Source organism: Calonectris borealis, chromosome 22 (assembly GCF_964195595.1).
Source record: "Calonectris borealis chromosome 22, bCalBor7.hap1.2, whole genome shotgun sequence".
Taxonomy (NCBI): domain Eukaryota; kingdom Metazoa; phylum Chordata; class Aves; order Procellariiformes; family Procellariidae; genus Calonectris; species Calonectris borealis.
Window position 1 is genome coordinate 10654037 of NC_134333.1, and position 21305 is coordinate 10675341.

At 56.9% G+C, this 21305-nt stretch overlaps 3 protein-coding genes across 7 annotated transcripts; 2 read left to right on the forward strand and 1 right to left on the reverse strand.

Moving 5' to 3' along the window:
- The first annotated feature begins 37 nt into the window (after nucleotides 1-37).
- IFI35 (interferon induced protein 35) lies at nucleotides 38-3565 on the forward strand. 2 transcript variants are annotated; one of them, XM_075171766.1, is made up of 10 exons: nucleotides 38-134; nucleotides 259-289; nucleotides 438-533; nucleotides 872-1030; nucleotides 1373-1486; nucleotides 1805-1949; nucleotides 2174-2307; nucleotides 2536-2725; nucleotides 3001-3107; nucleotides 3289-3565. In XM_075171766.1, exons 2-10 carry the CDS (start codon nucleotides 275-277, stop codon nucleotides 3478-3480), a joined length of 1152 nt encoding a protein of 383 aa, XP_075027867.1. In that variant the 5' UTR covers nucleotides 38-134; nucleotides 259-274; the 3' UTR covers nucleotides 3481-3565. The 2 variants fall into 2 exon arrangements, with proteins under 2 accessions (XP_075027867.1, XP_075027866.1); XM_075171765.1 differs by lacking the exon at nucleotides 38-134 and having other exon boundaries at nucleotides 181-289.
- A 189-nt stretch (nucleotides 3566-3754) lies between these two features.
- LOC142092038 (uncharacterized) lies at nucleotides 3755-10108 on the forward strand. Its single transcript, XM_075171762.1, has 6 exons — nucleotides 3755-3854; nucleotides 4115-4294; nucleotides 4443-4546; nucleotides 5503-8388; nucleotides 8740-8948; nucleotides 9395-10108. The coding sequence occupies exons 2-6, from the start codon at nucleotides 4117-4119 to the stop codon at nucleotides 9462-9464; spliced, it is 3447 nt and encodes a 1148-aa protein (XP_075027863.1). The 5' UTR covers nucleotides 3755-3854; nucleotides 4115-4116; the 3' UTR covers nucleotides 9465-10108.
- Nucleotides 10109-10440: 332 nt separating this feature from the next.
- VAT1 (vesicle amine transport 1) lies at nucleotides 10441-19979 on the reverse strand. 4 transcript variants are annotated; one of them, XR_012676936.1, is made up of 7 exons: nucleotides 19626-19979; nucleotides 17822-18029; nucleotides 17295-17465; nucleotides 17120-17209; nucleotides 15925-16166; nucleotides 14611-14839; nucleotides 10441-11982 (listed from the first exon to the last, which is right to left on the reverse strand). XR_012676936.1 is itself a non-coding variant. In XM_075171763.1 (6 exons), exons 1-6 carry the CDS (start codon nucleotides 19977-19979, stop codon nucleotides 14738-14740), a joined length of 1167 nt encoding a protein of 388 aa, XP_075027864.1. In that variant the 3' UTR covers nucleotides 10441-14737. The 4 variants fall into 4 exon arrangements, 1 of the variants encoding a protein (XP_075027864.1); XR_012676935.1 differs by having other exon boundaries at nucleotides 10441-12532; XR_012676934.1 differs by having other exon boundaries at nucleotides 10441-12532; nucleotides 12927-14839.
- Nucleotides 19980-21305: the final 1326 nt, after the last annotated feature.

A 21305-nucleotide genomic window follows, 5' to 3' on the forward strand; every position in this document is an offset into this window, starting at 1 on the left:
GGCCGCCGGGCTGCAGCCGGCTGCGTGCTCGGGGGGCGGGGCCGGGGCGGGCAGCGAAAGCGAAAGCGAAGTGCGGGAGGCGGTGCGGGGCCGCAGCGGTAGCGGGGTCCCACCGGCGGCGGGGTCCCAAGCAGGTAGGGCGGCCTCGGTGCTCGGCCGGGCCGGGCCGGGCCGGGCCGGGCCGGGCGCCCCCCGCTGCGGCCGCGGGGCCGGGGTCCGGCGGGGCCTGACCTGCCGCCCTTCTGCCCCCAGCGCCAGCGCCAGCGCCGCGGAGATGGACGCGGAGGAGGTGAGGGACTGAGCCCGCGGGGACCCGCGGGCCGGGGGTGCGGGGAGCGGGGAGCGGGGCCGGCCCGGGGGCGGTGCGGGAAGCGGGGCTGGCGCGGGGGCGGCGCGGGGCTCGGCGCAGCATGGCTGAGGACCCCTCCTGCCTTCAGGACTCCTTCATCCAGCTGCCCCCCCCCGAGGGCCCGGAGGACGACTTCCCAGAGGCGACCCCCGAGCAAGTCCGGCAGGAGATCGGGCGCTGCAAGGTGCGTCGTGCTGCTCCCGCAGAGCCGGGCCGGGCCGGGCCGGGCCGGGCCCGAACCACGCCGGGGCCCGCCGCGGCCGACCCGGGCTGTCACAGCTTGAGTCCCTTACTGCTTCCTGGACTGTGAGTTTCTTACTGTTTCTTAATGTTTCTTGGACTACGAGCCGGAGTGTGGAGAGGGGGTATCCCACGGTTAAGAGAGCCTGTAATGAGGCCTGGGGCTCCGCACTGGGGGCAGCCCGCCTCCTCCCCAAACGAGCAGCGTGTGCTGGGGCTGGACAGCCAGTGGGGGTGGCACAATGTCTGCGGGGTCTTGCTGTCTGATGGTACCTCTCACAGGAACTTTGTAGTGCTCTGGAGCAAGACCATGAGGAGCTACAAATGGAGAAGGAAGCTGTAGAGCAAAGGACACGAGAGCTGAGGAAAGAGGGAGAACTTCTTCATAAAAATCTTGAGCAACAAATGTGTTTAAACAGAGATGAAGAGAGATCCTGCCAGGTTGGTGGTGGGAGGAGCTGCCTTGGGCTTGGAAAGGTGGCGGTGGGTGGTGGGGCTGCATCACTCGGCTCACTGCTCTGACATACTTTGCTCTGGACCCGGTGGAGGTTTCACGGGACGTCACATCAGGCCTGTGCCGAGAAGTGAGCCGGTGCTGCAGTGGTGGAGGAAGGGCTGTAATCAAATGCGAGGAGCCAGGGCAGGGCTGCAGGTGGTCAACAGCAGAAAAACGGTGTGGGTGGAGCCGTGTTCAGGAACAGTGCTGTGCTTAAAATGGAGAGTGTGCTGCAGCCCCTCACGTCCTAGTGGTTCCCTTACTGACCCCTCTTTCTTTCCTTCTAGATGGGCATTTTTTCAGCAAAGGAGGAGAATAACAGACTGAGGCAGGAAAAGCAGGTGCTGAAAAAGAAACTGGAAGAAGTGAGGAAGAGGGTCCTCTGGGAGGATCTGGTGACGGTAACAGAGTGTGTGTGGGCACTCGGGTCTGCTGGCAAGGGGCGTGAGCCTGGCTGGAGAGGCTGCAGGTGAATGCAGCTGGGCACTTGTGTGACAACTGGCACAGCTCCTGCTAACAGGTGGCTCCTCTGCCAGAGCCAGAAGCTCCCGTCGTGGCTTTGGGACTCCAGGCATAGCCAGACCCTAGGAGAGACTCTGCTGAGGCTCTCCAGCTGCTTATTTTGAATCATGAGCTTGTTTCTAGTCTGTGGGTTCGTAGGGACGGGTCCTGTGCGGGGCCCAGTCTCTTCCAGGTGCTGTCTGTGTACTTCAACCTAGATGCTGCCTGCCTTGCCAGAGAAGAAAATGGTGTTTAAGGGACTTGTGACAAACAAGGAGGACATGAACAAGCTGATGCTCACCCCACTGATCCGCTACCCTCTGCCAGGGGGCTCAGCTCTCATCACCTTTGAGAAGGCAGAGGGTAAGAGCGAGAAGAGCACTGCCACAGCCAGGTGTCCTGGTCGATCGGCTTTGGGGCCTGCCCTGCATCCCCTCCCTGGGCCTGGGCTCGGAGCTCTGCCCCCTCTGCTGGCATTGTGCAGGGTTATGACCCCCCTCAAAGCATTAGCTGCCCTGAGTCCTGTCCCGCAGCGTGCTCAGAGCAGGTGGTCGATCCCCTGTGCTGGGGGCTCTCCCTGCTTGCAGTGGCCCAGAGGATCATAGAGGTGAAGGAGCACATGGTGGAGCTGAGCTATGGGGAGGAGCTGGAGGAGCTGGACCGGTGCAGAGTGCGAGTGCAGGCGGCACCGGTGGACATACTACTGCCATCTGCCCTGGAGGTAGGTCCTGAGGGCCCGCTGCTCCCTGCCCCACAGAGAACTGCAGAGCTGCCCTGGGCACGCACCAGCTTCACTGTGCCCTGCTCCGCCACTCCCTGAGCTTGCTCCTGCCGGGTCACTGGTAGCAGCCCAGCTCAATGCATTAGCGCCGCAGCTCTGCGCTGCTCCCCTGGGCTCTGGGGCTGGCCCTGCCCTGCCCTGGCACTGACCAGCCTGTGCCACCTGCAGATTGGGCTGACTCGGAGCAACAGGAGTATCCTCGTGTCTGACCTGCCCAGCCTGGGCATCTCTGAGGAGGCACTGCTGGACAAGCTGGAGCTCTTCTTCAGCAAGACAAAGAATGGGGGCGGTGAGGTGGAGAGCAGGGAGTTCCTGGACGACACTGGCCAGGTGGTGCTGACCTTCGCACAGGACGGAGGTGTGTGGGGCGTGCTGAGCTCGGGCTGCCAGCAAGGGGGGAGCAGCCCAGCCACCTCTGGGGGGGCAAAAGTCGTCTCCCAAGAGCAGATGGAGCTGTGATGTGGGGAACAGGGAAGGCAGAGTGAGCTCAGGCTGTCCTGTCTCCCCTGAGACTGTGCCGGTGCAGGTGAGCTGGGGCTGGGCAGTGCCAGCCTTGGTGTCTGTGCCAGGGGCATAACCTCCCCTGGAGCTCAGCAGGCACCTGGGCGGCTCAGGGCTTTCCTCTGTCTGCAGTGGCAGAGCCACTAATTGCGAGAGGACACATCCAGGTGCTTATTGGGAAAGGAAAATACGAGCTCAAAATATCACCGTGCATGAGTGGAGACATCACTGACCTGCAGGTAAGGGCACAAACCTGGTGCCAAGCAGCACCTGCCAGCCCAGGGCGAGCCAGCATAGGTGGGGCCTCCTGAAGACCTGCTTCCCACGCTGCCGAGCAGCCCGAGGCGCGGTTCCTGCAGGCAGCCCCGAGCACGGCAGCAGGCATAGGGCCCATTGCAGCTCACCCCCGGCTCTGCCCAGCTCCAGCCCTCCCGCTGCCCCAGAACCGTCCTGCTCTCGGGGATCCCGGACGTGCTGGGTGAGGAACCCATGAGGGACGCCCTGGAGATCCACTTCCAGAAGGCCAGCCGTGGCGGGGGAGAGGTGGACACTCTCGCCTACGTCCCGGCGGGACGACAGGGGGTGGCCGTTTTCACGGAGGACGCGGGCTAGCCCTGGCCAGCCCCGTCAGCCCGATGAGGTGTTCTGCGCGGCCGCTGGCCCCTGGGCACAGTGGGAATTAAAGCATCTGCAGGGAGAGCCGTGTCTGTCGTGCTGGGGACGGGACGGGGACGAGGATGGGCCCCGCGCGCGAGAGCCATGGGCAAAGGTGGGCCCTTCCCGGGCACGGGGCCGGGGACGGCGGGGGGCCGGGCCCCCGGGCCGGGCTCTGTGGGGGCCGGGCCGGGCCGACCCGCGGCGCTAAGCGGGGCCCGGGGGGGGCAGGGCCCGGGGCTCGGCAGGGCCGGGGGCGGTGCCGGCCGAGGCGGGGCGGCCCCGGTTTCGCTTTCGTTTCCCGGCGGCGGCAGGGCCGGAGCGGGGCGCAGGTAGCGAGGCCGGGCCGGGCCGCGGTGCTTGGGGCTGCGCGGCGCCGGGGTTCGGCGGGCGGGTGGGGCCCGGGGCCGGGCAGGGGCTGCGCCGGGGCCTCGGCCGGGGCGGGTGAGGGCCCGGCGCGGCGAGGGGGGCCCGGGCGGGGGCTCAGCCCCGCGGGGCGGGGCGGGGGGAGCTGCTACCGGGGCTCCCGGGCGGCCCGGCCCGGCCCGGCCTGCCGGCGCGGGGCCCGGCTGGCCGCGGCCTCTCTGCGCAGGCATGGCGGGCCGCACGGTGCGGGTGGGGGGCCTCCCCGCCGACCTGCCTCCCGACAGGGTGGCCGACAAGCTGACCATCCACTTCCTGCGCTCCCGCAACGGCGGCGGGGAGATCGCCGACGTCCAGGTGCTGGCCGGCTCCCAGGCCTGCGCCCTCATCACCTTCGAGGCGCCGGAAGGTAACGGCCGCCAAGAGCCGCGCCCCCCCCGCGGCCGCTCCCGAGCACCCAGCCGCGGCCTCCCCTGCCCTCCTGCCCCGCGTTCCCCCGCGCTCAGGGCGGGGACGGGGCTGGGCTGAGGCGGGCGCCGCTGGCCTTTCCCACCCAGTGGCCCAGAGGATCCTGAAGGCGAAGCAGCACGTGCTGTCGGTCGGAGGGAAGGAATACCCACTGGAAGTGACGGCGCATGACGCGGAGCTGCGCCCCGATGAGGTAGCGAGGAGCAGACGGCTCCTGCCCACGCAGCCATGGCAGCCGCAGGGGCTCCCAGGCCGGTTCTGGGCCTGGCAGACACGCTCGGGAAGGGAGACCTCGCTCTCTCCTTTAATCTTAATTAGACTTAAAGCAGATCCATTTTTGTTCATATTCGAACGAGGAATTTTTTTTCTGTGCTAATAGCACAGGGACAGCGAGGCAGGCTGTGCGCTCGGTTGCTTGGTATCTGTGCCTGTCAAAGTGAGGAAGAATAGTCAGACTGGAGGGAAGGGGCACGTTTCCCCAGCACACCTGGTGTCCTGCTAATGCCTCTGCCGTGTTGTTAGCTGGGCACCGTGTGATTAGCTGGACACGCACGGTGTATTTTTCCTCTCTCCTTCTCAAGAGAGCTCAGGAGACAGACATGCTGGTCTCTAAGAGGCCCTGGGGAGTTCTTGCCTCTTCCTCCAGTTTCAAAGAACATGGCAGTAGCCGCGTCTCATATTTTCATGTCTGAGCACTGAAAACAAGGGCGTGGGAGTTAGCCTGGCATTGCAGACCTTTCTGCAAGCCTATGGTGCCAGACTGCTTGAAGGTCTGGGAGAGCAAGAGCGCAACTGCATTTCAGATGCAGAAGGGATAGTGGGTTTCTTGGGTTTGGGCTGCTTGCAGAGTTCCCAGCATATAGAAGTGGGACCACATCTCTGCGATTTGCCCCTCGCATTCCTTGTTTGACTATGGGTACAATGTCCAAGAGTTGCTTGGGCTGGCTGGGTCTTTCAGTCCTGCCTGTGTTATACTCCCATCTCCTTTGAAAGCAGGATGCTGAGAGAGAGGTGGCAGATCATGTCGTCTCTTCTGTCATAATAATGCAGGGGCTGTGGCAAGTGTCAGGTGCATTTGCCTCTCCCTGTGCCTTGGAGGGGGGTTATTTTTAGTCCTTGCTCTCTCACTCGCTTGCTATCTACTTGCAGATCTTCATACGTGCTTGCATGATAGTTGACTATGGCAAGCTTCCTGCTGGCAAAACCCTCCTGAGGAACTTGCATAAATGCTACAGCAATGTGCAGTTCAACTTTGACTCCAAGAACACACACTGCATAGTCAAGGGGCCATTCACTGAGCTGCAGGCCTTCAGCAGAGACCTGCTGGGCAGCCTGAACCTCAAGAGCCAACCCGCTGGAGAGATCCTTCTGCCAGGTTCCAGCCATGTGGCCAAAGAAACCAGAATGCGTGATCACCAGCAAGTGCCTGACTCCACTGAGCTGCCAAATTGGGACCAAGAGTGTGAAAAGGCAGCTAAAGTCCCATCACCTCGGGACCCAGTGGATGGGGAAGCTGTGGAACAGCTGGAGGACTTTTCCCTAGTGATGGACTCAGACATTTTCTTGTACATGCAGAGGTTCTGTGCTGCCAAGTACCAAGGTGTGCTACGCCAGCACTGTGTGGACGTGGTGGATGTTAGCAGTGATGGCATTGCCATACTGTACCTCCAACCATCTGCAGGTATGTCTGGGGATATGGACGCCTTGCGGCAGGCCCATCTGGCCCTGCAGCAGCTTTACCAGCAGCTGGAGGTGAGCTTGCGCAAGGAGAAGATCACCAAGGGAGGACTGGATATGGACAGCCAGGCGCTCAGAGCTCTGATACATGAGCTGCAGAAACTGTATCCCCAGTTGCTCTGCCATGAGGATGTGAAGCAGCTTTATCTTATTGGAAACCTTGTTGATGTCTCCCAGGCCAAGCAGTACCTTCAGGATTTCAGCGCCAGAAGAGGTGCTGCGCACACGGTTGACATGCTCAGCAGCTCCCTGCCCTCACACCCAGCAACCTCCCGCACCACAGAGGCTGCACTGCACAAGCCCAAAGCGCCTGTGGACACCTCAACCTCAAGGCTCAGCCCAGGCAGGCTGGAGCTGAAAGGTGAGCTCAAGCTGGCTGCCAACTTCAGGACTCTGAAAGCTGACAGGTCTCAGGCCAGCCCAGGCCTCTTGCTGAATCAGGACTCTCCACCGGTGGGACAGGCGCAGCTTCCGGGAAAGCACTTATCAGAGACAGGTGCTCTAGGTCCAAGTGACCTAACAGCACTGACCCAGCGGTACCAGCCTCATGTCTCTACAACAGATGTGGTTTCGGGGTCAGCAGCAGAGTCTCAGCAGAAGGAGCCCAAAGAATGGGACAATGTGAAAGGAGGTGCCAGGCTTACAAGACACAAGGCTCTCTCTCCCTTTGGGGGCAAAGAAAACAGCACTTTGCAGCATCCTGGGGACTCTAAAGGCTCAGGTCCCATCAAGCACCACCCCCTGGCTAGCACATCTAGTACTTTTGACATGACAAGGACCTCTTCTGCTTTAGACACTAAACCCTCTGAATCCAGGCCTCTGCTGCGACGTTCCAACAGCTTCTCCCTGCCAAGGTCAAAGGAAAGTGACAAGGCCCAAGACGCTGGCAGGGCAGGCAGTGGAGGCAATAGGGTGAGTGAAGAAATGAGCCTGGACTCTCTGCAGTGGTCTTACCTGAAAGACGTTTGCCGCTCTGCCATTGATGAACTGTGTAGGGATGGAGGTGTGCAGATCTCAGAGCATCGTACTGGGGACTGCACTGTGCTGACGCTACAGGCGGTGGACAGGAGCAAGCTTTTCCAGGCTAAATGGAAGGTGGAAGCTCTCGTGCAAAAGTGTCCTGACCTTGTGTGTCAGAGTATGAGCTACGCGGAGCTCGCTGTAGATGGTCCGGATGACAGTGCCCTGAGTGAACTGTGCAGCCTCTTGCGAGGAAACTCCCTCCGGGTTGGACTCAGCAAAGACAAGTACAAGCTATATCTTGCCTGCCCCAAGGAGGTGCTGCCAGGAGTGACTGAGGCCTTCCATGTGTTTTCTTCCAGAAGGCTCCATGCCCTGAAGTCTTCATCCTTGTCTCCAGGACCAGAGAGTACAGGGCTCTCAAGTGTCATCCAGCCACGCAGAAGGCAGGACGCGGTGCTGGGTGCAGCCCTTCCCAGCAGCCTGGAGTCCCTACAGATAGGCCTGCAGCACCTGAACATTAGCGATAAAGCAGACCACACAGATGTGCTTGGGGCTTTCCGGCTGCCAGAGGCTGAGGAAAAAAGGTCCCCCAGTCCTTGGAGGTTCCAGCAGGCACCGGGGCAGGAGGAGGCCAATGACCATGTTGATGCTGGGGCTGTGCAAGGAGGAAGCAGCCTTCTCAGCCCTAGCATAGTGGATAAGCCAAGTCCTGCTGGTCTGAGGGAGTCCCAGGAACAGCCGAAGACAAAACTCTCTGTGGGGGAGCCTGACATTGCACGGCTAAAGCAGGTTTTGCCAGACAGATTCCAGTTTGCAAGAGACAAGAGCAGAGGAGGCCACAATGAAGTGGTGGGACAGCTGCGGTCACCAGTTCCTGCAGCAGACGGTGCTCCTCACTCCCTGCCCGCCTGGCTGTACAGGGCTACGGCTACTGACCCACCTGAGGCTGCAGCCAAACAGTCGCCTGCAGCAGAGCCCAGGGACCAGGAACAGACCCTGCCCCCAATGGGCTGGAGCAATGTGCAGGAGAAGCCTGATCTCTCCTCACACCAGACGTCCAGCCTTGGACAGGAAAACGGAAAGACCCCTCTGGGCCGGTGTGATGCTTGTCAGGGCTCAGGTGTGACCTGCCAGGCCCCCTGCGGTCACGCCTTGTGCAGGACATGTTTTGCAGCAGACAGTACGCAGCCAGCTTGCTGCAGCTCCTCCTTGGTTGCCCCGAGCCGCAAGATCTTAGGGACATTCAAGATCTCCTCCCTGTCTCAGAGTCTACCTGGCTACTATCGAGACCTAACGCTCCAGATTGCCTACAACATCCCTGATGGTGTGCAAGGGGTAGGTACCTGCCACAGGGGCTTCCGCATCCTGCTGCAGGAATGCAATGGGTTCTGTCAGTGTGGCTGGGGGGTGGGGGCAATGCAGGCGAGGAGGGGGGCAGCTACAGCTCCATGCCCCACATGCAATGCAGCAGAGGTATTGCCCTGTGGAAGGCAGAAAGCTCCACACCAGGTTTGGGAGCAGCTTGCTGCTTTTGAAGAGCGTGTGACCTCTGGTTTTAGTGCAAAGTGACTAGCAGCCCATGGGGGCCACAGTCATCTGTATTTTCAAGCTGGACAGAATCTCAGAAGCCAGCTCTGAGGCGCAGCGCTCAGGTGGTTGTTTAAAATGCTTTCTTCCTATTCTAAGGTTGGTGACCCCCGCCCAGGGCAGCCTTACAAAGGGGGGAATTTCTATGCCTTCCTGCCTGACAACAGGGAAGGGCAGAAGACAGCAATGCTGCTGAAGAAAGCATTTGAGCACGGGCTGACATTCCAGATCAAGTCCTGCAATGGAGAGGAAAGAGTGACATGGGGCCTCATCCCACACAAAACCTCCTGGGATGGAGGCAAAGCCAGGTATGGCCCAGCTCATCCCAAGCTTCCAGGTGTGGCTTTTTTAGCAATCAGAGGAGGAGAACCATGGGCTCCAGCTCAACAAATCCTGGCATGGGATCTTCCAGGCTCCCACAATGGCTTCAGCTGGCAGGGCAGCTGTGGTGTGGCAGACCAGCCCTGGCACCCTCCAGCTGGAGCTAAAGCCCTTGCCCATCCCACAGCCGTAAGTTCCCCTTGGATAAGAATTCTGGGCCCTGTTCACTTTCAGCTTTCCTGGCTTTTCCGTGACAGTGCTCTGCAGCCAGCTGTGGGTGCAAGCTGTGCCTGCAGGCAGCAGCAGCTTCCAGGGAGCAGGACTTCCACCCTCAGCCCCTGGTGAAGGGATGGGGCAAAAATAAACTGCTGCTCCCCTCAGTGGCTTTAGCACCATCAGCAGGATTTACCGCACTTCCCTCTCTGCCCCACAGGAGCGGCTATCCAGATGCCCAGTATCTCCGTGAGGTTTGCACAGTACTGAAGAAACTGGGCATTGCGTGAGACTCCCTGCCTGAGCAGCCACAGCCCATGCCTTCGCTTCACCTTCCGTTCCAGATGACAAAACTGCAGCTTAATAGACAGCTCAGGAAAAAGCAGATGTTTGTCCAAGGAGCTCCTGTGTCCCCAGAGGGAGCCAGAAATCTGCACGTTAGTGACAGCAGCACCTCCATCCCTGCCCGCCCCCTGCAAGCCTCAGCGTGGATCAGAGCTTCCCTGAAACTCCAGCTCCTCCTGTATGCATGTCCTCACCAGCCAGCTACACGGCTTGTTTCCACACCAGCTCCAGGCTGAGCCCCAGCATGGCTTTCAGCAGCATAACCCAAACCTGGGCAGGAGCCTGCGTGTAGTCTGGCCCCATCTTCTGGAAGCCCACCTCCGGCTGCTACAGGCAGGTTCCAGCTCAGCCCCCGCCAGAGCCTGTGCCAGAGCAGAGCTGTCATTAATTTCAGCTTTTCACTCAAGCAGACAGCCCTGAGCTACAGCCCCTCCCCAGCACCTGCTCTGGGGCCAGCAGGTAACCTGCTGCTCTCTTGGGGAGAGCATTAACAGCTTTCAGCGCCCCGGACAGCTGCCTCCCATGAGAATGTACAGGCATGGACAGTCTCTAAGTGGAGAAACGCAAATAAACAAGATTTATTCCCACAGTTTTAGTAGTGGTTGTTCACACCTTGTCTTACCATCATCCCAGGCACCCATTTCAATCTCACCCGGCTACAGAATCACCCAGGCTAGCTAAGAGCTTTGCAAACAAAACTCACCATAGCTGCGCTCCAAAACAGGGCGTTAGAAGATTAATGCAACACTCGAGGCAAGAATTAACAATTATCCGTGAGAGCAGAGGCATCTTCTCACCCTGGGAGAGTTAGAATTTATAAACCGAATGTGTCCACCCACTGACTGGAAGAGCAATGAGTGCCCCAGAGGCTGAGCTGGGGGCAGAGGGTTCATTCCAACAGAAGATTGAGCAGCATACCACTGAGGGTTTTGTTATGCTTTTAATTAACATTTGAAACACATAAGGCATATGGTAACATTAGACAGAGGAGCATTACACATTATAGTCATGTAAACAGCATTGGCACACTTGCTTTCTGTCCAACTTGGTTACACACACAAAGCAGAATATATTTTTTTAAACAAAGATTTTCCATGTGTCTGTAGGGTGAGTATCGCTCGTATCACATATCTGCAAATCAACACAACTCAGACAGTACAGACCAGACCATATGTTGTAAGACGCTCAGAGTCTAATGCATTTCACGTCACGCTCATGTACTACTTGCCAGTCACACTTTGCCATCACCAGGGCTTAGCACACCAGAGACTTCATTAGGCAACAGGAGTGGTTTTACACCTACGATAGCAGCTGTAAGTGGGCCAGGATCCTGTACCAATTAAAGCCTGAGGCCCACAATGCTTCTTACTTCTACCTGGTCAATCAATTCTAGTTTAATACAGGTGTCCAAAATGAAATGTACAGCTAAAGTCCTTCCCCGACTCCAAGTACTTGGCAGGGGTCATGCTCCTCCGCACAAGCCAAGGCTGCTTCTGCTCCCTTCTGCAGTTCGCGTGCAACACAAGCGAGCTTGAGAGAAATCAGAGAGTCAAAAACGTGACAAAAGCTGCCTGGTGATAGCAAAGGAGTTGCATTTTGTCCAAGACCAGCAGTATCAGCCTGGGAAGGCAACTGCAGTAATGACACAGGAGTGGCACTCGCACAGGCACCCTGTGCTGAGCAGCCCCCACGGCAGCGGGCAGGGCCGGGGATGCCTCCCCTCTGCTCATGAACTCCTTACTCACACTTTCCACTTGGACTCCTCACGGCACCACCTTTGGGTCAGACAATCGGTAAAATAAACATTAAATTGCACTTCTGATAGCTGGAATGGCACACACAGTTTAAGCACAGGAATCTCCCCTTTCCTCAATAGCACGACTTTGCCCTGAACAGTGAAGCAACAGTAAGTGGAATGATTTTTATCCTAGGGGTTTTGTTTGTTTGTTTGTTTTGCTTTGGTCCTTAGTATACAAACCTGCTGGTTAACTTTATTGAGTTAAGACACTTGAAGTTGTTTTACATAGGTTCTATACTTATTGGCCCATAAAATGTTTGTCCATAAAAAAAAAAGTACAAAAACAAACCCAAAAACCAACCAACCACAACCACCTAGAACAACGCATTGATCAGTGAGGCAGTGAAGAGCAAGGTTACGTTTAACCTTCGTCTTTCTGTAGAAAACATTGTTGCTACCAAGGGACATAAAACAGTCAGTGCTAATCTCTAACAGATAGTAACTGCTTAGCACTCTTGCCCTGATAAGGGCTTCAGGATACGTGCGCAGCTACCCAAAGAGAGCCAGGAGCCGGGATTGTTTCCAGAGAGCGAAGGCTGGGGCAGCAGATAAAGCCTTACCCGAGGACCGGCCAGAGCCAAACAGCTGCCCTGGGGGAGACAAGGGCTCTGCAATAGCTCTTCTGGACTGGGGAGCACAGAACCACCAGGACAGTCCTGGAAAGGCTGTAATACATGGAAAGGGAGCGTCTCATTCACGGTAAGTCAGACAACACCACCAGTGTTCACAAAACAGAGCTAGCAAGAGTCATAACAGGTTTTTGGCAATACTTTGAAAGGCCAGAATGGAAAAGGCTCCAGTGACTTCCTAGTCCTTACAGGCATGTAGAAGAAGGCACCGAGATACTGTTTTCTGTGGTGTACTGCAAGGCAGCATGTCAGAGGTGTCCTACGGGAAGCTGCAAGGCTCCCGCTTTCCTCCTTCACGCTGCGTCGGGAGGGACAGACTGCGAGAGCCTTGCTACGCTGCCTGATCCAAGGCCATCCAAGTAAGGCACTGAGCATGCGCTTAGCCAAGAATAAAGCAAGAAGAGGATGTTACTCTGAAACACAATTTGATAGTTTTCCCCTTTACAAGTGTGCAGAACCTGAAGATGTGCAGGGTTGTGTGCCATCTGAGCACGCTGCTCTTTCATCAAGGTGAAGCCCAGTTTCTCGGAGGAACAGGTCCAGACTTCCCATTTCAGCAATTTAGACAGTCCTTCTGTTGTCAGACCTGGTAAAGCAGCATTAGACACTGTTGGATTTAATCTAAATTAGCATGATAGGGTAGGCTGAAAGGAGAAGCAGCAAGATTTTGGATTCAGAAAGGTTAGAAGTTGTGCTTGCGAGTTTCATCAGACCATGTTCATGAAGTTCATGTACCAAGTGAGAGATGGACTGACAAGGATCTGTGACAGGGCTCCAGCCCTCCTCTGAGGTCATAGGGAATGGGGCTGTTTTAATACTTAAAGTTAGCCAGGGCAAGTCCCCGAGAGGCTGTGCCTACATATTTCTAAAAGGCGGCAGAACTAGGGACTGAGCCCAAGCACCTGAAATACAAGCTGCACTGATAGACAGGAGCCCCGCTGGAGGATAGAGCTGGCCAAGGAAGAAGCCACACTCCTCACCTGCACAGGAGCCCCCAGCCCTGCACAGAGCTTGGCTGCTCTCAAGCGGCAGAGGGGCTTCGCATACGGGGCCCTTCGCCCAGCAGGCGCCTTCCCTCCTTGGGGTTTCGTTAAGCAGGACTCCTAGTAGCAAGGTTTTGCTCTGGAGCCTGAGCTCTTCCATGATGGGCAGCTGCTCTTGGCGCCCTCAGGTTTACCTTTTCAAATCCAAAAAGAAGCCTAAAAGCCCACAGCACCTACAATCCATGACAAAGCCTCAAAGCAAGCGCAAACAGCATCACAGTCACTCAGGCTTGAAAACAGGGTCCAGCAGGAAGGGGGGGCACCACCCAGGACGTTAAGTGCTCACAGAACTAGGCTTGGGTCTCTGCACAGCTACATTTCCAAATGCACAGAAGAAAAGAGAAAGAGAAACGGAGTTCTGGTCTGGGAGGAGCAACCCCAGGCAGTTCCTAAACCCTCCGTGCTGGAAGAGAGCCCAAGGGTCCCAAGACTTGCAGTTTCAGGAGAAGGAGAGTCAAGCCCTACTGCAGCACTGAACCATGAGGTGAGAGCTGGTTTGAGTGGATATCTAACGAGCTAGCTAGAAGAGAATGGAAAGAACAATTTAAACTGCTCAAGATGCCCAGGCCAAGAGGCTTGACACAGAGCTGGGCAGTTTACCATCTACACTGGTAACTTGGCGATAGCTTTACTGAGTGGCGTGCCACAGAAAGAGCCAGCCCAGGCTCCTGGGAAGCAGGCTTACAGGACTGGTTCTTGCAAGTTACTTCCCAAACTGCAACACCTCCCCAGTGCACAGGGCACAGCACAAAGCAAGCATTAACAGGGGCTAATTTTGTTCCCATCTTGCTGAAGTCCGATTCAACACTGCAGCCCTTGGAAATACAAACACGAGGGTGAAGTTTAGCCTTAACAATACCAGCTTGGAGTCCAACATTAATAAAGCAGAGAGCCAACATCAATTGTTCCAGTCATTTGAGACACAGTCGAGTCCTTATGGTCTCTAAAAATCAGACACAGTTCAGATCTCCCTGTACAGTTTGGAATCAGAAAATGGACAAGATCATGTTACCTAATTGAAACTTTTCTTCTATATTCAGACACAGACCAGCCCAGCCTGTCAGGTTATTTGCCGACTGCACAGAGAAGTGACTGCAAATTAAGTGCAATATGCCATAAACTCCAAAATGCCAGGATGGTTATTTACAAGGCAAAGACAACATGACCTGTTACTATCTGACTGGCGTTAGAGGCCTACAAAGGCAGAAGAGAAAGAGCGTGGTTAGTGTAAACAGAAGAGTAGCCCGTGCTAGAATTAAACTAGGCCAGCCATGCTCTTCCTCTGGCTGTTGAGGAAACATCCTAAGTTTGATCATTCTCCTGCTGAACAAGCTTCTCAAAGGTGTCAGCAAATGCTTCAGCAGGGCTCAGTTTCTGTGGAGATAACTTGGCAGTTGCTACAGTATGTTACGTCTTGCCTTTACAGTGACAGGCTATCCAGTTGTTAATCACCAACTGCCTGGAAGCTTCAGCTGCACTGCCAGAGAAAAATAAGGTTAGTTTGGAAATTCACGAGAGAAAAAAGTGATTAGAAAAATTACAAAATAAGCAGGCTTCAAAAAGAGAGCTAGGGCAGGAGGCATATCTGGCAAAGGGTCAGTCACAACGAGAGCATGCAAACCTCATCTGAACTTTAACCACGATGTTCTTGTACTGGTGAAGATGGAAGCTACTGATCTGTCCATTTCCAGGTCCCAAAGATCAGGGAGTTAAACCATGAATTCATAATCTGCACACATGTCTTCTCCTTAGTTCTCTTCTTTTTTGGATTCTTCCTTGGGTGCTTCAGGAACCAGGATGACCTTTCCAACATTCTTCTTCTCTTGCATCTGCCTCATGGCATCTGCCACCTGGAAGCAAAAGAAATCTCCTGAGGCCCACACCCACCGCGGTGCAGTCATGCCCTTCCTGGGACCCCTGGCCCACCCAGACTAGTCTGAGGGCCACCCAGCAGGCAGCTTTGCCGGCAGTCCAAGTAAGTGCCAAGCATTCGGGTGCCTCTGCACAGATCCATTTTGGACAGAGTTGGGCAGCTACCCCAGCCTGTCCATAGGAAACTGTCCTCAAGAATTCACACAGACCAACCGTAACATACGCAAGGATGCTCTGCCATGCAAATCGTGGAAGAATGAAGTGTGTGTCAGTCACCACAGCTTCCTTTCCAAACAGAGGGGAGCACTGCAGAAACCCAGCTAACAGCCAGAAGGACAATGCTTCTACCATCTGTGCAACCACAGAACAATACATGCACAGTCTTTTATTATTTTTTTTTTAAAGCAAGACAGCACCTGGGCCAGGCCTGGAATTAACAGTTTTCCTTAAGCATTTGCATCAGACTAGTTCTCAGGTACTAACACCAACTAATCATTACCAAATCCTTTTCTCCCTGCAATAAGTCCTACCCCAGCACAGGATTTCCAAGGGAAGAACCTGACTCTGCCCGGACACATCGATACAACAACACTGAGCATGGCGGAGTTGCTGAAAAACCTGCCGCTCCCTTCCAACATCCTCATTCTGTTTCACCGCCTGGGCTCTTTTTCACTCATGGAAGGGCAGCAGCAACCTTCCCAGCTGCCTGCTTAATTACAGGGTGCAGACTCAGGGCAGTCTCCAGTCTGATGCATAACCCAGCCCCTCCATGGGCTGCTACTGCCCACGGAGCCCAGCTGTGCACCTGCCCTGTTCCACAGGGACGCTGTCTGTCATTGCCCAGCTCTGTGCACTGGAGCAGAAGAGCCCAGCCACTTCACTCCCCCTTAATATCTTAAAAGGAAAAAGGCACTGAACGTCTGAGAACAGATGCTTATTAAACATTTGCAACAGCTCAGCCCCCATGAACAAGGTGCTCACACTGATCCAGAGCTCACTGTAGAGAAAACAATCGCCCAGTAATTTCTGGGTGCTGCCAGCCTCTATGTTAGCTCAGACTCACCTGATCAAAGGGCCATACAGAGTCTATTTTGGGCTTGATTTTGCCTTGACTGTACAGGTTAACCAGCTTGGCTACAACACCTCCAACAAGCTCAAATTCTTCATCCATATATCCAAGGTGGTAGCCACACACAGCCTTGTTATGGTGCAGAAGCTGCAAGGCACTGATGCTGAACTGGTTCCACCAGGTTTTAGCCATAGCCATGAGGTTCTTCTTCTGCCCAGTGAGCAAGTTTGCTAGCCCTAAAAAAGAAGGCAAGCCACACATGAGCTGGAATCAACACAATGTGAGAGGCAGTGGGCATCCCACGTAACAGCTCAGACAATACGCAGGGTAACAGCCGTTCACACAGTGATGGAGGACAGAAGTGAGAACTGGATCCCAGTCGACCTTCAATGGAAACAGGTACCTGCCTCAGCCTCAAGATAGGCAGAATTTCGATTATTGGCACCCACATATTGCAAAAATGTAGAACAACTGCTCTCTTAGGAGGGCAGCAGCAGCTAGACTGGAGCGCTGGCAGAGGCAAGAGAGGGTTACAAGTCACATCCAGTCACAGGCTGGCAGGACAGCACTCCCCTTCTCCTACAGCCAGGCTTCTTCAGGGGAGCCACACGCTGCAATGGCTGGGACAACACAAGCAGCACACTGGTGCAAGTGTCTGGAATCCCACCGGGGGCTGTGCGACGGCTTTGTCTATGGGACAAAATCACAGTGTTTCAGGGCTGGGGAATGGAGAGATAAGTATTCAGTAGCCTCAACCCTCATCACCCACACATCCTCCAGAAGAAAAGCAAGGCTCTATTAGTGCTGTGCATTAAGTCAGTCTGTACAAAGTAGCTGTGCCAGCGTTCCTCCATGAGGACATCCCAGCTTCCCCTGCAGGCACCAGCTCGTACTCGAAAAGAGATCTCACCATGGGAGGAAAAGCCATCGAGTCTGTGACCAGAGCTCTCGGGACAAGGCACAAATCTCACTCCCCTCAGTGCCTCACCCAGGCAAAGCATCCTAAAGACCTTTGTGACGTAACCGAACTACAACACACACAGCAGTCAACAACAGTGGTACTCGCTCACAGCTGTGCATCCAGGCATGGAGCAGCGTGGAGCGTTCATGTGCAGATCTGCACCCACACTGCCATCACATGGTCCCTCCTATGCAGGAGCTGGGGTTTGGGCACACAGCTCACACTTACCGTAAGTGATGAGTTTGCCCATTGGCTTCAACAGGTTAAATGCTTTGGATGTATCGGATCCTCCCAGGGGGTCCAGGACAATGTCAACACCTGGAGGGAATTTAAAGTAACTAGAAGTTTCTTTGCACTTGAAAGAAATGCAGGACAGTTGTAAAAGTCCTTCATCGTACGGTACCTTTGGGAGAGATTTTCCGGACCTCCTCTGCATAATCCATCGTTCTGTAGTCAATAGGGTAGGCAACTCCGCTCTCCTTGAGTGAATCATGCTTGGAGGCAGATGCTGTGCCAAAGATGGTGACATTTTCTACAGTCTTGCACAGCTGGATGGCAGCAGTTCCCACACCACCTGAAAACCAGCAGTGAGGAAGACTTAGAAGCAAACAGCTCCAGCACTCAGAAAAGCCTCTGGATAGGTAAATTATCCCTGCTTGTACTGATCGCACAGCACTGGGAGGGTAAGGAATAAAGGCTTTGCCTGGGGCAGGCTGACGCCTATGACGCATGCTGGGGGAGACCGACTCCGGCTGCTGGAAAATGGGTTCAGCATTTGCCAGTGCCTGGGTCAGCGTGAAGCCTGCACCTCTGGCAGGCGGCGTTTTGTCACTCCAGCCCTGTTCTGATCACTTCCTCACCTGTGCCACCCATTCAGAAGCTGCATGTCAAGGCCAAGAGTCTCAGCACGGGCTGGCAAGAACTATTTACCTGCAGCCATGTGGATGAGGACACTCTGGTTGGGTCTCAGGTTTCCAAAGTCAAACAGGATCATGTAGGCAGTGATGTAGTTGACAAGAAGAGCAGCTGCTTCCTCAAAGCTCATCCCCTCAGGCATCAGGAAAGTCTGACTGGCTGGCACGTTCACAACTTCTTGCCAGAGCCCTGACCTAGCCAGGACCATTACCTTATCGCCAACCTAAAATCAAACAGAGGACAAGGCAGTCTGAAACAAGCCCCAGGCTAGCAGAAGTCATCACACCCTTACCCTCTGTACGGCAGAGCCAGGTACACGTATGCCGTTCTCTCTGCAGAGGTCTGCAGGGACTCCAGCACCTCTGGGCTTGGGCGGGAGCCTGCAGCCTGTGCTCCGCTCGTCGGGCAAACAGCGCCACAGCACAGCACCTCTTGCCACGGACCTGGGCACATGCCAGGAGCCTCAGAGGGACCGCAGGCACCCCAGGCTCTGGCTTGCACCCAGTGTGCTGCCTGACTGCCAGCTGCCCAAACCAACAGACCCCCAATGGGGTAAGAGGGATGAGGGTCGTGTCGTGTCCTGCCCTCCCTGCCCAAGCTAGGAGCAGGAGTCTGAACACCGTCAAATATTACTGCTGCCCCTTGCAAGGATGCTTCTGCCAACAGACAGGAGGCTTGGGGCAATGCTTAGCAGGATCAACCCTGGAAAAAGCATGTCCAACCTTAGCAAAACCTCCCAGGTCCAAGCCTCAAGCACCCCCAAAATCTGCTCTTATCCCACTGGGCAAGAAACATCTGCTCGCTGTGCATCGGGAAGGAGATGGCAAAACACCAAGCAGTCATATCAGCAAGCAGGCAAGAGGTGTGTGGGTCTGGCATTTACACTTGAATAAACCAAGACGTTTTCCTGGAGAGGAGGGAATAATCTTTGACACACTGGGTTTTTTTAAGACACTTTGTTTTGCTAGTTGTGCATCCAAGAATCATCTTAAAGCACCATAATTGCAATAGCCCTAAGACCCAAAGGTCTGGGACACGCAGAGCCAACTCCTCTGTCCCTCGAGCTGCTAGAAATGCAGCAGCCGCAGGCTCGCAGGCCACAAACCCAGCATCAAGAGCAACTAACCTGCTCGTGCCCACACCTCACCACCCTCAGATGGCTTTGGACAGCTCTGCAGCAGCTGGAGCTGTTTCCTTCCACGTTCGTGTAGTTGAAGAGGGCGGTCACAAACAGCATGGTCATGCTCTAGCCCAACATCCTACTAGCACTCGCCACTAACAAGGAAATTCTGTGCACATAAATACACCGGCTGGTCCCCAAGGAACACGACCGCTTCCAGCTTTTCCCCATGACCCCGGCCCTTAGGGTGGGCAGGCCAGCAATGCTCTTGCCGTCCCGGGGGCTGGGTCAGCACCTCGCAGGGCGAGGGCAGCCAGGGCCCCAGGAGCCTTGGGCTGGGCGCGCAGGGACGCGCCGGGGACGCCCTGCCCACGCAGCCCAGCGCGGCCCCTTTGTCAAGGGGCTTTGTCTGCTGCCCGGCCGCCGCGGGGGCCTCTGCCGGCGGGATCACGAAGGACGCTTACCCGGGCAGGCAGCGCGGCTCTGCCGGGCCGGCCCGCCCGCCCCGACGGGGACCCCCGGCCCCGGCGGAGGGACGGTCACCAGCGTGCCGCCGCCTCCCGCCGGTACAGCGGCCGGGCGGGGGCTGCCGCCACCAGGCCCGCCGGGGGCGGCCGCCGGAGGGGCCCGGGCGGGGCCGCACCTGCTAGGCGGCGGGGCGGGGCCTCCGCAGTGCGGCGGGGCCGGGCCGGGCCTCACCTGTCGGTCGCGTACGCCGTCGCCGAGGGCGCGGACGGTGCCGGCGCACTCCATGCCAGGGCAGACGGGCGGCGGCGGCAGCGGGTCGTACAGCCCCTGCCGCGCCATCAGGTCGGCGAAGTTGAGGCCGCAGGCGCGGACGCGCACCGAGACCTCGCCGGGCCGCGGGCTGCCGCCGCGCCGCGCCTGCACCTTCACCTTGTCGTAGCCGCCGAAGCCCGTCAGCACCAGCGCCCGGTGCTCGGCCGCCTCTCCGCCGCCCGCCGGCGGCTCGGGGCCCGGGGCCCGCTCGGGGGCGGCGGCCGGCTCGGGGGCGGCGGTGGCGGCCGGGGCCGGGGCCGGCTCGGCGGACATGGCGGAGCAGAGCGGCGGGAGCGGCTGCGGGCGCGGGGCGGCGGCGGGCGGGGAAAAGTCGGGGCGCGGCCGGGGGGCGCGGCCGGGGGGCGGACCGAGGGCGGGCCGGGCTAGCGCGGAGCGGCGGGGCGGTGCCGGGGCGGGCGGGGCGGTGCAGTCCCCGATCCGCCTTCCGCTGCCGGCCGTCCGGTGTCCCGCGGGAGGCCCCGCGCCGCCGGGGCCCGCCACCACCGCTCCCTCCTCGCCGCCGGCCCCGCCGCCGAGGGCGCGCTTCCCCCGAAAGGTCTGAGGCCGGTGCCAGGGGAGAAGGGAGCAGAGTGGCCGGGGCGTGCGGAGCCGCAGCAGCCTGGGCGTTAACTAAGAAAAGCTCCTTAGGCCGGGGCCCGCGGCATCTGTGCTGCGGGTGCAGCTTTGCGGAGCCTGGCCGCCCCCGGTGCCCTGGCCGCGCTGTCCTGCGCGTAGCATCTCTCTTCCTCCACACCACCTTTTTTTTCTCTTTTTTTTTTTCTTGCTAAATTATTCCTTTCAAGCAAACAAACTGCTTGCATCTTTTCTGGAGACACGTTTGAAATGGCTGTTTTGCTGGAGTGTCATCTTGCTGAGTTACTTCTACAATTTATTGTGAGTAACTGATGTCACTTGCAGGGAGGTTTAATAAACATCTCTCTGCTCATAGCCCTGAAATGGCTGCATGTAGCAGTGATGAGGCACGGCCTGGCTCACAGACAAGAGAGAGGAGTAGAGCTCTAGTCCTGTAACTAAAGACAAATAAATAAGGCAGGGTGCGTGACGGATTGATGGATCCAGCCTCTCTTCCTACCCGTGAAGCATCTGCCAGCAGACAGCAGCCCTCTCCACGGACCTGTCTCCAGCTCCCATGTATCGCACTTGCCATCAAGACTGTTGATTCAGAGCAGTTTTGTGTGTGAAGGGTGCAGTTGGATCCATGCCTTGCTTGTCCACTGTCTGGTGAACGTGTCCTTATCCCTAATAACCCACAGCCATTGCAGGGGGAATGCTCAAACATACAAGTCAAAGAGCCCCTGAAAAAGGAAAACATCCACCCCCAAGAAGAAAGCAAAGACCACCTGAAGGATAACCAAAAGTGTACAGGGGAAGTTTCTGTGTCACTCCAGTGCTCCAGAATTCCCAAGCCAAGCAAAAACCGGCACAACGCCTGCTTTGGGCAGGGCACTCCCAGCACAGCATTTGATGTAAGGCTCTGGCCGGCCTGTGGATTAGCAAACCCCGGCATTTCCAGGGGCTTTGTTTGCAACAGCAGCCCCGCTTTACGTGAATGCAGTCTGCTGACCGAGGCCAGCAGGA